Source organism: Colius striatus, chromosome 19 (genome assembly GCF_028858725.1).
Source record: "Colius striatus isolate bColStr4 chromosome 19, bColStr4.1.hap1, whole genome shotgun sequence".
NCBI lineage: Eukaryota > Metazoa > Chordata > Aves > Coliiformes > Coliidae > Colius > Colius striatus.
In genome coordinates this window covers 12,032,349-12,045,892 of record NC_084777.1, presented here as the reverse complement: position 1 = coordinate 12,045,892, position 13,544 = coordinate 12,032,349, and the positions used below count along the sequence as shown (strand labels likewise).

The 13,544-nt window shown below is 49.1% G+C and overlaps 1 protein-coding gene across 1 annotated transcript; it reads right to left on the bottom strand.

Moving 5' to 3' along the window:
• Positions 1-546: 546 nt before the first annotated feature.
• On the bottom strand, positions 547-3,285 carry LOC133627267 (olfactory receptor 14J1-like; the record flags this gene model as incomplete). Its single annotated transcript, XM_062011596.1, has 2 exons — positions 2,364-3,285; positions 547-563 (listed from the first exon to the last, which is right to left on the bottom strand). Coding segments are annotated over exons 1-2 (924 nt in total), but the record flags the coding sequence as incomplete, so codon positions are not given.
• Positions 3,286-13,544: the final 10,259 nt, after the last annotated feature.

Below are 13,544 nucleotides of genomic sequence, written 5' to 3'. Positions count from 1 at the left end.
CAGCTTTAGCAAAATGAGTTTCTGCCCCTGATGCGGGCTCATTATCAAAATGAGTCTCTGCCCCTGATGTGGGGTCTTTAAAGAAATGAAAATAAATCTCAGCTTCACCAGGTCTCTCCATGGAATGCAGGGGAGTCTCTGCTCCAGCACACCTCCTCCCTTTCATCACTGACCTTGGAGTCCGCATGGTTGTTTCTCTCACTGTTCCTACTCCTTGCACCACCACCAGCCAGAAGAAGAGAAAAAGGGGCAGAAGAAAGAAAGAAGATGGAGGAAGACACCTCCCCTTCCGGCTTCTTCTTAAAAAGTGATCGTGGAGGCGTCTAATTGGCTCAGCCCCAGAAGTGAGCCTTTTCTGAGCTGGGGAGAGTTGTGAGCAACTTCTTGCAGGAGCCATCTTTGCAGCCCGTTCCCCCATACCAGAAAAGGCTGTCATGTCAAACCATGACAAGGGGAAATCCTGTTTGCCCAACTTGATGCCTTCTATGAGTGCATAACCGACTGGCTTGATGAGGGGAGAGCAGCAGATGTCATCTACCTTGACTTCAGCAAGGCTTCTGACACTGTCTCCCACAACATCCTCATCAGAAAGATCAGGCAGTGTGGCTTGGATGAGTGAACAGTGACGTGGATGCAGAGCTGGCTGAATGACAGAGCCCAGAGGGTGGTGATCAACGGCACAGAGTCAGGTTGTAGGCCTGTGGCCAGTGGAGTTCCACAGGGATGGGTTCTGGGGCCAGTCTGGTTCGACATCTTCATCAAGCACCTGGATGAGGGGACAGAGGGACCCTCAGTGAGTTCCCTGCTGGCACCAAACTGGGAGCACTGGCTGATTCCCCAGAGGCTGTGCTGCCATTCAGCAGGATCTCGACTGGCTGGAGAGTTGGGCAGAGAGGAAGCTCCTGAGGTTCAACAAGGACAAGTGCAGAGTCCTGCAGCTGGGAGGGAACAACCCCCTGCACCAGGCCAGGCTGGGGGTGACCTGCTGGAGAGCAGCTCTGCAGAGAGAGACCTGGGAGTGCTGGCTGAAAATAAACTGACCATGAGCCAGCAACGTGCCCTCGTGGGCAAGAATCCAATGGCATCCTGGGGGCATCAGGAAGAGTGTGGGCAGCAGGTCGAGGGAGGTTCTTCTCCTCCTCTGCTCTGCCCTGCTGAGGCCTCATCTGGAGTCCTGTGTCCAGTTCTGGGCTCCCCACCTGGAGGGACAGAGAACTGCCAGAGAGACGCCAGTGCAGGGCCACCAAGATGCTCAGGGGACTGGAGCATCTTTGTTCTGAGGAAAGGCTGCGGGACCTGGGGCTGTTTAGTCTGGAAAAGAGGAGACTGAGGGGGAATCTCACTAACACTTTCGAGTATTTAAAGAGTGGGTGTCAAGAGGACGGGGGGACCCTCTTTTCTGGAGTGTTCAGCATCAGGACAAGGGGTAATGGACAAATGACAGAATACAAAAAGTTCCACTTAAACAGAAGTAAAAACCTCATTACCATAAGGATGAGGGAGCTGTGGCCCAGGCTGCCCAGGGAGGGCATGGAATTCCCTTCTCAGGAGGTTTCCTAACCCGCCTGGATGTGTATCTATGCTCCTGAGTGAGGACCAGATGCTTTAGCAGGAGGGTTGCACTGGATGATCTCTAGCAGTCCCTTCCAAACTTCCCCATTCTGGGATTCTGTGAAGCTCCTCTGATGTGGCAGTTCACAGAGCTGCCTCCTGCCCACAGCCCCAGGGGTGCAACTGCAGAGACACCAGGATTGTCCCCAGTGACACAGGACCCCGGTGACAGCCCAAAGGCAAGGGCAGAACAGAAGAGTATGGAAGGAGGGGAGAGCAGCCCTGGGCAGGCCTCGTTCTGCCGCTGCCCTTGGCTGTGTCTCCAGGGAAGCAGCAGCCGCGACTGGCAGCGGCAGAGACAGAGCGGGCAGCGAGGCAGCCAGGGGCAGCCCCAAGGCTGAGCGGGGCTGCTGCTGCGTGGGGCAGCCGGGCACTGGCTGCAGAGCCCTCCTGCACGCTGGGGCTGCTGTTTGCTGCAGAGCCGAGGGGAAGGGACGGCAGCCGGCACACGCCACGCGCTGCTGCGTGTGTGAGTGAGTGCATCTCTACAGACAGCCTGGATCTGCACGGACGTGACATCCAGCCAGAAGAAGGGAGGAGGGCAAAAATAACAATGTTCCAGGCATAAAAGAAAATTAAAGTAAAAATGATAGCACCACAGCATCCTACAAGCTGGAAAAGACCTTTAAATAGGTGTTTGAACATAACGAAAAATCATTACACAGATGAAGAAAAGTTGCTCCTGGCTTCTCCTGAGATGCAGTGGGAGCCTTAGTGGGATCATGGGAACATTATTAATCTGAGGTGTTCACACACTTTCTGCAAGACATTCTTGATCTCCTGGTTCCTTGGGCAACGGATGAGGGGGTTCACTGCTGGAGGCACCACCGAATACAGAACTGCCACCAGCAGGTCCAGGGATGGACAGGAGATGGCTGGAGTCTTCAGGTAGGCAGACATGCCTGTGCCGAGAAACGGGGAGACCACAGCCAGGTGAGGGATGCCCATGGAAAAGGCTTTGTGCCGTCCCTGCTCAGAGGGGATCCTCAGCACAGCCCTGAAGATCTGCACATACGGCACCACAATGAACATAAAACACACAAGTACTAAACAGACACTAAGCACAAGAAGCCCAGCCTCCCAGAGGTAGGTGTGTGAGCAGGAGAGCTTGAGGATCTGTGGGATTTCACAGAAGAACTGTCCCACAGCATTGCCCTGGCAGAGGGGCAGCGAAAATGTATTGGCTGTGTGCAGGAGAGAATAGAGAAACCCACTGGCCCAGGCAGCTGCTGCCATGTGGGCACAAACTCTGCTGCCCAGGAGGGTTCCGTAGCGCAGGGGTTTGCAGATGGCAACGTAGCAGTCGTAGGACACGATGGTGAGAAGAGCACATTCTGTACCAAGGAAGAAGATAATGAGGAAGAGCTGTACAGCACAGCCCAAGTAGGAAATGTTCCTGTGTCCCCAGAGGGAATTGGCCATGGCTTTGGGGACAGTGGTGGAGATAGAACCAAGGTCAAGGAGGGCGAGGTTGAGGAGGAAGAAGTCCATGGGGGTGTGGAGGCGGTGGTCACAGGCTACGGCGCTGATGCCGAGGCCGTTGGCCAGGAGGGCAGCCAGGGAGATGCCCAGGCAGAGCCCGAAGTGCAGGAGCTGCAGCTCCCGCCTGTCTGCGAAGGGCAGGAGCAGGAACTGGCTGCTGCAGCTGCTGTTGGACATCTGCTGCCTCTGAGCATCAGGCAGTGCTGATAAAGGAAAAGACAGTGACAGCCTGGGGAGACTTCTCTGTGCAAAGTCAGAGCCATTTCCCAGATCCCATCTCCCTGCTACACACAGACACCCTTTCCTTTTCCTAGGAGCCCTTCCATCAGCTCTGTGGCTGCAGCCCTGGCTGTTGTGGCTGTATGTGCCACGAAGAGCCAGGATCTGCCCGGGGGCTCTTGAGAAGTCGGCCCTGCTCTGCAGCAGTGGGTAGGGGCAGGGACTGGTCCCGCTCTGCCACTTTGTGCCATGGAACCACAGCAAACACAGAAGGTAAAGGTGACAGAAGAGTTGTGGGGGTTTTTCCCATATCTTCTCCCCTTAACCAAATGGAGCATTCTTGGATGTCAGAAACACTCAGCATTTCTGCTGCCCTCGGGGAGAACAGAGCAAGGGCTGTGAGACAGCCCCAGCCCCTGCTGAGAGCATTGAGATAACAGAGAGACAAGAGCTCTCTTACCTTGGAGGGCAGCTCACAGCTGGGAAGGACACCTGGAGGCGATGGCCAGGTCTCTAACAATAGGTTCTGATTAAGGGAAACCCCAATGGTTCTCCAGCCCCACAGGCTGCAGTGCCCACAGCCCCACCGATTAGACCAAAGCTGGGACACTTGTTCCCATGGACACAGTTGCACAGGAGGAGACACAAGCTCCGTGGGTGACTCTGGGAGCTGGGGGTGGAAGATGAACCTCCCACTCCCAGAGAGCCTGACAGCAAGAGCAGGGCAACAATCACACAGACAGGGGAGAGACAAGAGTGGATGGAGCTTCCTGATTTCTCTCTCCCACCGTGTTTCTGGGTTTAGTTTCCTCTCATTCCTTGACCATCTCTCTGCTCCCTGGAGCTGTTCCTCCAGTCATGTGTTTCCCTGTCCCACATCTTTCCCTGCCAACACTCCCAGAGCCCATCCTCCCCTCTGTGCACTCACCTGGGCCCTAGAGAAAGCTGCCTGTTGGCAGGGCACTGCCTGGGCACAAGCTCCTGTGTGCAGTGGGAAAGGGCAGCTCAGAGGAACCCAGATGGGTCCAGCACAGGTGATGCTGCTGCTGTCCATAGGCAGAGCAGAGGCTGAAGGCTCTCCAGGAGGTTCCTGGCAGGCATAAAGATCACTGCATGTTACAGGTCAGAAGTCTCAGTGTCTTCTTCAATCTCTGAGAGCTAATTTTCCATGTGCCATTGAAAATTCCTCAGGAGTAGAAAACAGAAAGCACAGACTCGGGAGAGCTGTGTTTCTTTATAGATGTCCCTGCCTTGAGCTTCCCCTTGAGAAGTGCCCTCAGCGATGTCCTAGGGGTGATTTGGAGCTGGAGCAGCCCTGCACTGCACAGCACTCTCTTGACAGCAGGACAGTTCCCTGCCAGGAGATGATTTTAAACTCTCTCCCCCTTCCCTCCCCTTCCTTCTGTCCCATCTGAGCCCCCTCCAAGTGTTCCTGGGGCTCCAGCTTTGAAACAGGCTGACACCATCCCTGATGTTCCCTTCCTCAGCTGCTGAGAGACTCTTCTTTCCAGCAGCAGCGTATCTCCCCTCAGAGACAGGTTAAAGGCCAACATTTCCTTGTCTCATCGTTAGACAGGACAAGCGGGGCTGAAAGAGCCAAAGCAACCAAGGCCTTTGTTCCTTTTGGCTATGGCAGGTTCTCTGGCTCCTGAGGCCAATCAGGAGAAACTTGATTTGGGTTTGGTTTCGTCTCCACTCCTGCTTGGGGACGCTGGGAGAATTTACACGTTTTTGGGGCATTTGGCATTGGTCACCCTCACACCCCTCTGGCCCCAGGAACGACCCTGAGCCGTGCATGAGGGACAGGACCTGCCCTCCCAGGGCCTGGGGGTCAGGCCTTGGCCTTTCTGCTTTAGCAAACCAACCCAGGCTTTTCTCAGCATCAGAGCCACCTGCACAGGGCCTTGGCTCCCTGCAGTTCCTTGTCCTAACGAGTCCCTGGGGAGGCTTTGTCAGTAACAGCCCTCAGAGGGACCCATTCATGCTTCAAGGTACTTGAGTGGGTTTTGCTCATTGCTGGGATTTCTTGAGCACTTTCTTCAAGTCTCCTTGATCCTCAGAGACTCAAGGAGTCAGCCCCACATATGCTGTGGTGCTCATTAAAGTATTGAAAGCACTAATTGGCTACTTCTCTTTGCGTCATTGTCTTGAAGCCTTCAAAACTCCTGCAGGCAAGTGAAGCCATTTCACTGGGCAGTTCAGTAGGAAGATCTCTAAGTGCACTTCGTAAGAATGGGGATTTTTTTATATGAAGGGTTTTATTTTATTCCTTTCTTTCAGTAAGGTCATGACCTGCTCAGGGAGTTGGGCAGAGAGCAACCTCCTAAGGTTCAACACAGGCAAGAAGAGTCCTGCAGCTGGGAAGGAAGAACCCCTGCACCAGGCCAGGCTGGGAGTGACCTGCTGGAGACAGACCTGGGAGTGCTGGGTGATGATAAACCACGAGCCAGCAACGTGCCCTCGTGGGCAAGAAGCCAATGGCATCCTGGGGGCATCAAGAGTGTGGTTAGCAGATTCCATTCCTGGAAAAGAGAAGATGGTTGTGAGGGAGACTCAACACAGATTCACCAAGGGGAAATCCTGCTTAACCTACCTGAGAGCCTTCTCTGATGGCATGACTGGCTGGCAAGATGAGGGGAGAGCACTTGAATGTCATCTCCCTTGACTTCAGCGAGGCTTTTGACACATAACCACAGAATTACAGGATCTTAAAGGTTGGAAGAGACCTCAAAAGCTCATCCAGTGCATCCCCCCTGCCAGAGCAGGACCCCTAGAGTAGGTCACACTGGAACTCGTCCAGCAGCATTTGAATGTCTCCAGAGAAGGAGACTCCACAGCCCCTCTGGGCAGCCCCTTCCAGGGCTCCCTCACCTCAGCAGGGAAGAAATTCCTCCTTTTGTTTCTTAGGAATCTTTTTTTTAAGCTTGTCTCCTTTGTGCCTTGTCCTATCACCAGCCATCCCTGAGCACAGCCTGGCTCCAGCCTCCTGACACCCACCCTTTATGGATTTGTAAACATGCATGAGGTCACCTCTCAGTCTCCTCTAAGCTGCAGAGCCCCAGCTCCCTCAGCCTTTCATCACAAGAGAGATGCTCCACTCCATCATTTCTGTGGCCCTGTGCTGAACTCTCTCCAGCAGCTCCCTGCCGCCCTTTGAAAGTAGTGATCATCACATTCCAATACTTTCACTCTTGTATTTCTGTTGTCTTCATAACAAAACCATGATTGTCATATGGTGGTGGATCACCTTTGAACTGATCATTGTCTCTTGACAATGCTGTCAAGATTCTATTACTTCATGTGTTCTTTGTATTATTTCTCTTTTGATGCAACAACATGCCAAATAGATTGCCAGAAACATTATAATCAATAGCAGAAGTGTTTAAATCAGTGACTTTATCCAAGATTTTAGGTCCAGGCCCAGTATCTCAAAAACGTTATCTATCCAGGGTGTGTTCATGTCTTACCTGATTTCCTCGTATTGGCATTACCTGTTCCGAGCCTATTTCTGTTTGGACTGGAGTCTGGGCCTGAATATTCAATACGAATCCATTTGACCATCCAATTTTGATCCATGTTTCCACCACCACAGACTGAAAAACCAACAAAACCAAAAACTTTGTTATGTTTCAGAGTTAACTTCAATATCTCAAGATCTCCTACAACTCTCCCACTTCCATGGGCCTGATGGTGTCTTCTTCACTCGAGTGTAGTGGATCCAGGCATCTGATTCGGCATTATTGATTGCAGTGAAGGTGGTCAGCAACACCTGGGATGGTCCCTTCCACCTTTCTTGCAGAGGTTCTTCGTTCCAGGTCTTTATGTAGACAGCATCTCCAGGCAGGATGTTGTGTACTGGATTTTCCAAAGTCAGAGGTCAGTTCCACACTACTGCACTTCAGAGCCTGTTCAGGGTTTTTCCAAGAGGAAGTAAATAGTTACACACATCTTGTTTTCCCATCACATGCATGTTTGGATTTGGTTCAGGAACCTCATAGGGTTTTCCATACATACTTACTGACATTCCACTCCGAGGTTTCACTCTTTTTTTTTGCAGCAATGCCAGTGGAAGTGCCTGAGGCCATTTCAATTTAGCCTCCTGACAAATTTTGCTAATTTGTCTTTTTAGGGTCTGATTCATTCTTTCCACTTTTCCACTTGATTGCTGTCTCCAAGGGGCATGTAAATCCCAGGAAATTCCTAGGACTTTGCTTACCTCTTGTACCACATTGGCCACGAAATGTGGTCCTCTGTCTGAAGATATTCCAAGTGGAACTCCAAACCTTGGAATAATTTCTTGCAGGAGCCATTTAACTGTTTCCTTAGCTTGACTGGTGGAATAGGGAAAGGCTTCTGACCATCCTGAAAAGGTGTCAACCCCAACCAACACATAGTTATATCCATTGCATTTAGGTAATTCTATAAAACCAATTTGCCAATAATCTCCTGGTCTCACTCCAGTTTTTATTTTGCCCATCTTTACCCTTTTTTTTTTGTACTATTGGATTGTTCTTTAAACAAATTTCACATTTTGCCGTTCCTCATTTGTCCATTTCCAACATTTGTATTGATATCACACTTCTCTTCAGAAGCTGAGTCATAGCTTCTGCACCCCAATGACACTCCCTATGCTTTGTTTGCAAAATCTCTCTCATGACTAAGGGAGGCAATACTACCTGACCTGTACTTGTTGTCCACCACCCTTCTGAATTTTTCTCTGCATTTAGTAACTCAGCCAATTTCTCACCCTCCCCTGGGTATTTTAGTGGCTCCTTAAGAAGCTCTACTGTTCTGGTGGGGATGATTGCCATTTGTGAGACTGTGTGTTGTGCTGTTTTACTATCTTTGAGTTCCCTGTCTGATGTGCTTTACAGTGGATGATTGCCAGTTCAGGTTCCTGCACTGCCATTAGCAGTTGCAAGATTCAGGTCCTCTCTGCTGGAATATGTATGTTCAATGGTTGCAACGCAGTCGTGTTCCAGTTGTTGCTCTTCCTGTGAAGTGCTCAGAAACACTGCAGGATTCAGAAGGTGAGTTGTTTTCAACACTACATCATCCTGCTCAGGGAGAATTACCTGGTATTTCATCATTCAGCTCAGGGATAACCAATGTCCCCCCTTTTTCTCCAAGACTGTGGTTACCATATGTGGGACACAGACTGTAACAGTCCTTCCCAAGGTCATCTTTCTTGCTTCTTGGATCAGCGTGACAGTGGCAGCTACTGCTCACAGGCAAGAAGGCCAACCCTTGTTCACCAAGCCCAGTTGTTTGGAAAAATATCCCACCGGTCTCTTCCAGCTTCCTAGTTTCTGCGTCAGAACTCCTAGAGACAAATGCTGGTTTTCATGAACAAATAACTGAAAGTCTTTGGTTCAATCTGGCAAGCCTAAGGCTGGGGCTGTCAGCAGAGCTATTTTAAGCTTCCGGAAAGCTTCTTGCTGTTCTTTGCCCCATGTAAAAGGGGCAGATTTTTGGGCTTCATATAATAGTTTGGCTATAAGACCATAATCCACAATCCAGAGCCTGCACCATCCCGTCATTCCCAAAAATGCCAGCAACTCATGCACAGTGTGTGGTTCCAGAATAGCACAAATCGCTTCCTTTCCATTTGTCCCCAGCCTCTATTCTCCTTTTGAAATGTTGAGGCCCAAATAGATCACTGTTTGGCTGCTATTTGAGCTTTTTCTTTTGATGCTTGTACCTGTTTATCCCAAACAGTTTAAAAGTTCAATGGTTACCTGTATGCAGGCTGACCTTCCCGTTGTGGCAATCAGGGTGTCATCCACATATTGGAGAAGCAGATGCTCTGGTCTTGGTGTCACTGTCTTTTCATTAGTCCAGAGTTCCAGTTCTTTTGCCAGTTGTCTTCCAAAGATAGTCGGGCTGTTCTCGAATCCTTGGGGTAGCCGTGTCCATGTTAACTGCACCTTGCGTCCTGTTTGGGGGCTTTCCCACTCAAAAGCAAATAGTTTAGACCCCAAAACTGGTGGTTCAGATCCTGAAATGTAGACTTAGACCATAAAACTGGGTGTTTAGATCCCAAAAACAAGGATTTAGACCAAAAACCAGGGGTTTAGTCCTTAAAAACAATGATCTAGACCCTAAAACTGCGAGTTTAGACACCAAAAAAAGGGAATTTAGACCCTAAAACTGAGTGTTTAGACCCCAAAAACATAGATTTAGATAGAAAACTGGGTGATATAGATCTAAAACAGGGGGTTTAGACCCTATAAACTATAATTTAGACCTAAAAAATGAGGATTTAGACACTAAAACCGAGGGTGTAGACGCAAAAAATGAGGATTTAGACCTTAAAACATGGGGTTTAGATAAAGAACAAGGATTTAGAACATAAAATTGGTTGTTTAGACCAAAGTAACAAGGATTTAGACCCTAAAACAAGGGGTTTAGTCCTAAAAATGAGGATCCGCACCCTAAAACTCGGAGTTAAGACACCAAAAAAAGGGGATTTAGACCCTAAAACTGAGGTTTTAGACCCCCAAAACATAAATTTAGACCTAAAACTAGGTGGTATGGATGTAAAATGAGACTCTAGACCCTAAAACTGAGGATTTAGACCCAAAAATGGGGATTTAGACCCTAAAACAGGGGATTTAGTCCTAAAAGCAAGGATCTAGACCCTAAAACTGGGAGTTTAGACACAAAAAAAAAAAGAGGATTTAGACCCTAAAACTGAGGGATCTCATTGGGCAGAGAGGAACCTCATGATCCATCCCTGAGCACAGCCTGGCTCCAGTCTCCTGACACCCACCCTTTATGGATTTGTAAACATGCATGAGGTCACCTCTCAGTCTCCTCTAAGCTGCAGAGCCCCAGCTCCCTCAGTCTTTCATCACAAGAGAGATGCTCCACTCCATCATCTCTGTGGCCCTGTGCTGAACTCTCTCCAGCAGCTCCCTGTCCTTCTGCAACTGAGGGGCCCAGAACTGGACACAATATTCCAGTGAGTCTCCTTCCTTGGAGGTCTTCAACACGAATCTGGACATGTTCCCATGAGACCTGATATAGGTGAACCTGCTTCTGCAGGGGGGTTGGACTGGATGAGCTCTAAAGGTCCCTTCCAACCCCTACTGTTCTATGATTCTGTGATTCTATGTGCAGAGCACTGGGCAATGGGCCATGGGAACAGTGGGATAAAAATGTAGCAGAAGCCACTTGCTGAAGAGGACCGGAGACAAGCCCACCCTGTAGTGCAACAAGTCTCAACTTTATTTGCAAAGATACAACTCTTTTATAGATACAATAATCAGGCTCATACATATTGCAAAAGCTAAGCTCATCATTGGTTCCCAGTTAGGTGCAAACCTCGCCCTTGTTTCAACAAACTCCAGATACTTGTGGCTGCTTAACCCAAACTAAGCTCCTGATTTTTCATCCTGTTATACAGCTCTCTTGCACTCACGGCCTTGAGCAGGAGTCCAATATCTAATCGCTTCATGCTGACTGCCTAACCAGCTGTATTCTATCATGTCCTCTTTCCTCTAGCCAAGTCTGTAGGTTATGTAAAGATAGGAGTTATTTGAGTTTATGGAATGTTAGTAATTATATAGATATATATTGTAAGTAATAAAGTTAGCTTTGGCCTTTCGGTTTGTTGTGTCAGTATGGAAAAGCACTGAGGACAGTGGAAAATTACAACATGCAGAAGTAAGCACAAAAGTACAGGAATTTGTGGTTACAGATAAGAACATTCTGTTTAGTAACAGGATCTTAGGACCCTGTTAGGTAAACTTTGAAACTTATCTAGTCTTGAGACACAACAATCTCTTGGCAGAATCGTATGTTTTTTATTAGCCTATTAGGAGCTCAGCTTTTGCAATTGTACCAATTAGCAAGTGACATGTTGGCCTTAAGAATATATAAATATGTTGCCTGTATTCAATAAAGTGGACACTTTGCTTGTATCAAGTTGCGTCTCCGTCTCTCCATCGCGGCAAATGGTGACCCCGACGTGATCTTCTGTGAAGAGTCCGTCGGAGACAGATAATCACCTATTTGGTGGCGTGCTGCGAGTCCCGCAGAACTGAAGGAGCTGCTGAAACGAAGCAGGAAAAGCCGGCTAATCACCCCCGTCTGGAACGAGAGGTGAGCTGCGGGAAACTGAAAAATGGGGAATCAGACAAGTTCTCCTGAAAGAGACGTTTATGAACTAATGGAAGCTTTGCTTGAAAAGCATGGGAAAAAGTCCATTTCGGGTCAGGATCTTAAGTTGATCCTTAAATGGGTCCAGGTTAAGATCCCCACGGTTACTGCCTCTTCAATTTTTACTCAGGAACTTTGGGATGATGTGGGGGTAAAATTATGGGATGCAGCTACTTCTGGAAATGAGGAGGCACAACGAATGCTCCCACGGTGGAGATCGATTTATGAGACGGTAAAAGCGCAGGAGCAAAGCCAGGGAGGCTTGGAGGGAGGAGCGCAGCCCTCAGCACCACCACTTCCTGCTGTTTCGTCACCCCCCCCGTTAGCTTGTGCTGCAGGTTACCCACCAGAGGATGATCCTTTTGATCCGGGACCCATTGATCCTGAAAAAGAGCCTGATCTTTTCCCTCCTGGCCCCCATGATGTTTGGGGAGAGATTAAGCACCAAGCGCTGAAGGAAGGGGAATTAGAAATAGCAAAAACCATAGTGGCTCCTGTAATTTATAAAGGAAGGGGGGGGGCGGCTCAATGGGAATCGCTATCTTTCTCAGTGATTAAGGAATTGCGTCGTACGGTTACTGAGCACGGACTGTCCTCTCCTTATTTTGCGAGTCTTTTGTCTTCTGTATTCGATACATATGTCATGACGCCGCATGATTTAAAATCTCTTGTGCGATTGTTGTTAACCCCGACTCAGTATACAATGTGGGAATCTCAATGGAGGTCAGGGTTACAAACAATTTTATTGGGGTATGCGGGGCACGCTAATGCCGCTTTAGCAGCTTTAACTATGGAACATCTTACTGGGACAGGGCAATACGCAGACCCAGCCGCTCAGGCTAGAGACATCCCCCGAGACGCTTTAGAAGCGGTCCGGGAGGAAGCGAGAAGAGCCTTAATGAAAGTTCCGGATTTCCAAAAGCCTCAAAAGGCGTTTACTAATATCACCCAAGAGCCTCGAGAATCGTATATGCAATTTATAGATAGGCTGAAACAGGCTCTAGATCGGCAAATAGATAATGCCGAAGCTCGGGAGATCCTATTGCTGAAATTAGCGGTAGAAAATGCTAACGCCGACTGCAAAAAACTTTTAAAATCGCTCCCGAATCAAAACCCTACGATAGTTGAGATGATTGAGGCTTGTAACAGGATTGGCACGGTGGATTATAAATATGAAGCAATGGCCGCCGCTTTTGCAGCCATGCAAGGGCCGATGGGAGGTAATGAGAGGCAGAATTGTTATGGTTGCGGAAAACCAGGGCATTTCAAAAGGAATTGTCGTAACACTGGGTCTGGAAAAAGACCCCCGGTTTGCCCTAAATGTTAGAAAGGACGGCATTTTGCGAATCAATGCAAATCCAAATTTGATGTGAATGGGCGTCCCATACCGGGAAACCGGCAGCTGAACGCGAATCTGCGGCGCGTGCAGACACAAATTCCGCGACCGGCCCCGGTGCCCCTCCGTACGCAGGGGGGGGGGCAGGAAACCGGAGGGTTTCTGACCTCTGCCCAGCAACCACAGGGAGCGCCGGCTTGGACCTGGCAACCTCCCATACAGTAATTTTACTTGATTCTTCTGTCCACCTGTTGTCTACTGAAGTTACTGGCCCTTTACCACCACAGACTCAAGCATTATTAATAGGGAGGTCATCTGCTACCTTGTCGGGTCTTTTTGTATTGCCAGGAGTAATTGATTCTGATAGTGAATCGGAAATTAAAATCATGGCTTGGACTCCGTTTCCACCTTGTACCATACCAAAAGATAGTAAAATAGCACAATTGATTTTAATCCCTAAAGTAACTAGCCTCCAGTCTGATGGCCAACCGAAACAAAGACAGGGAGCTTTTGGCTCTACAGGAGTGCCTGAGATTTTATGGGTCCAATCTATCACCCAAAAGCGCCCCGTGTGCCGCTGTGCTTTAGTTCGCGGGGATCACCGAGTGGTTTTAAGTGGAATCATTGATACAGGGGCAGATGTTACAGTTATTTCCCAAGCTAAGTGGCCCCCACAATGGCCACTGGCAAATGTTTCTCAGGCGCTGGCTGGGATAGGGGGCTATGGAACTAG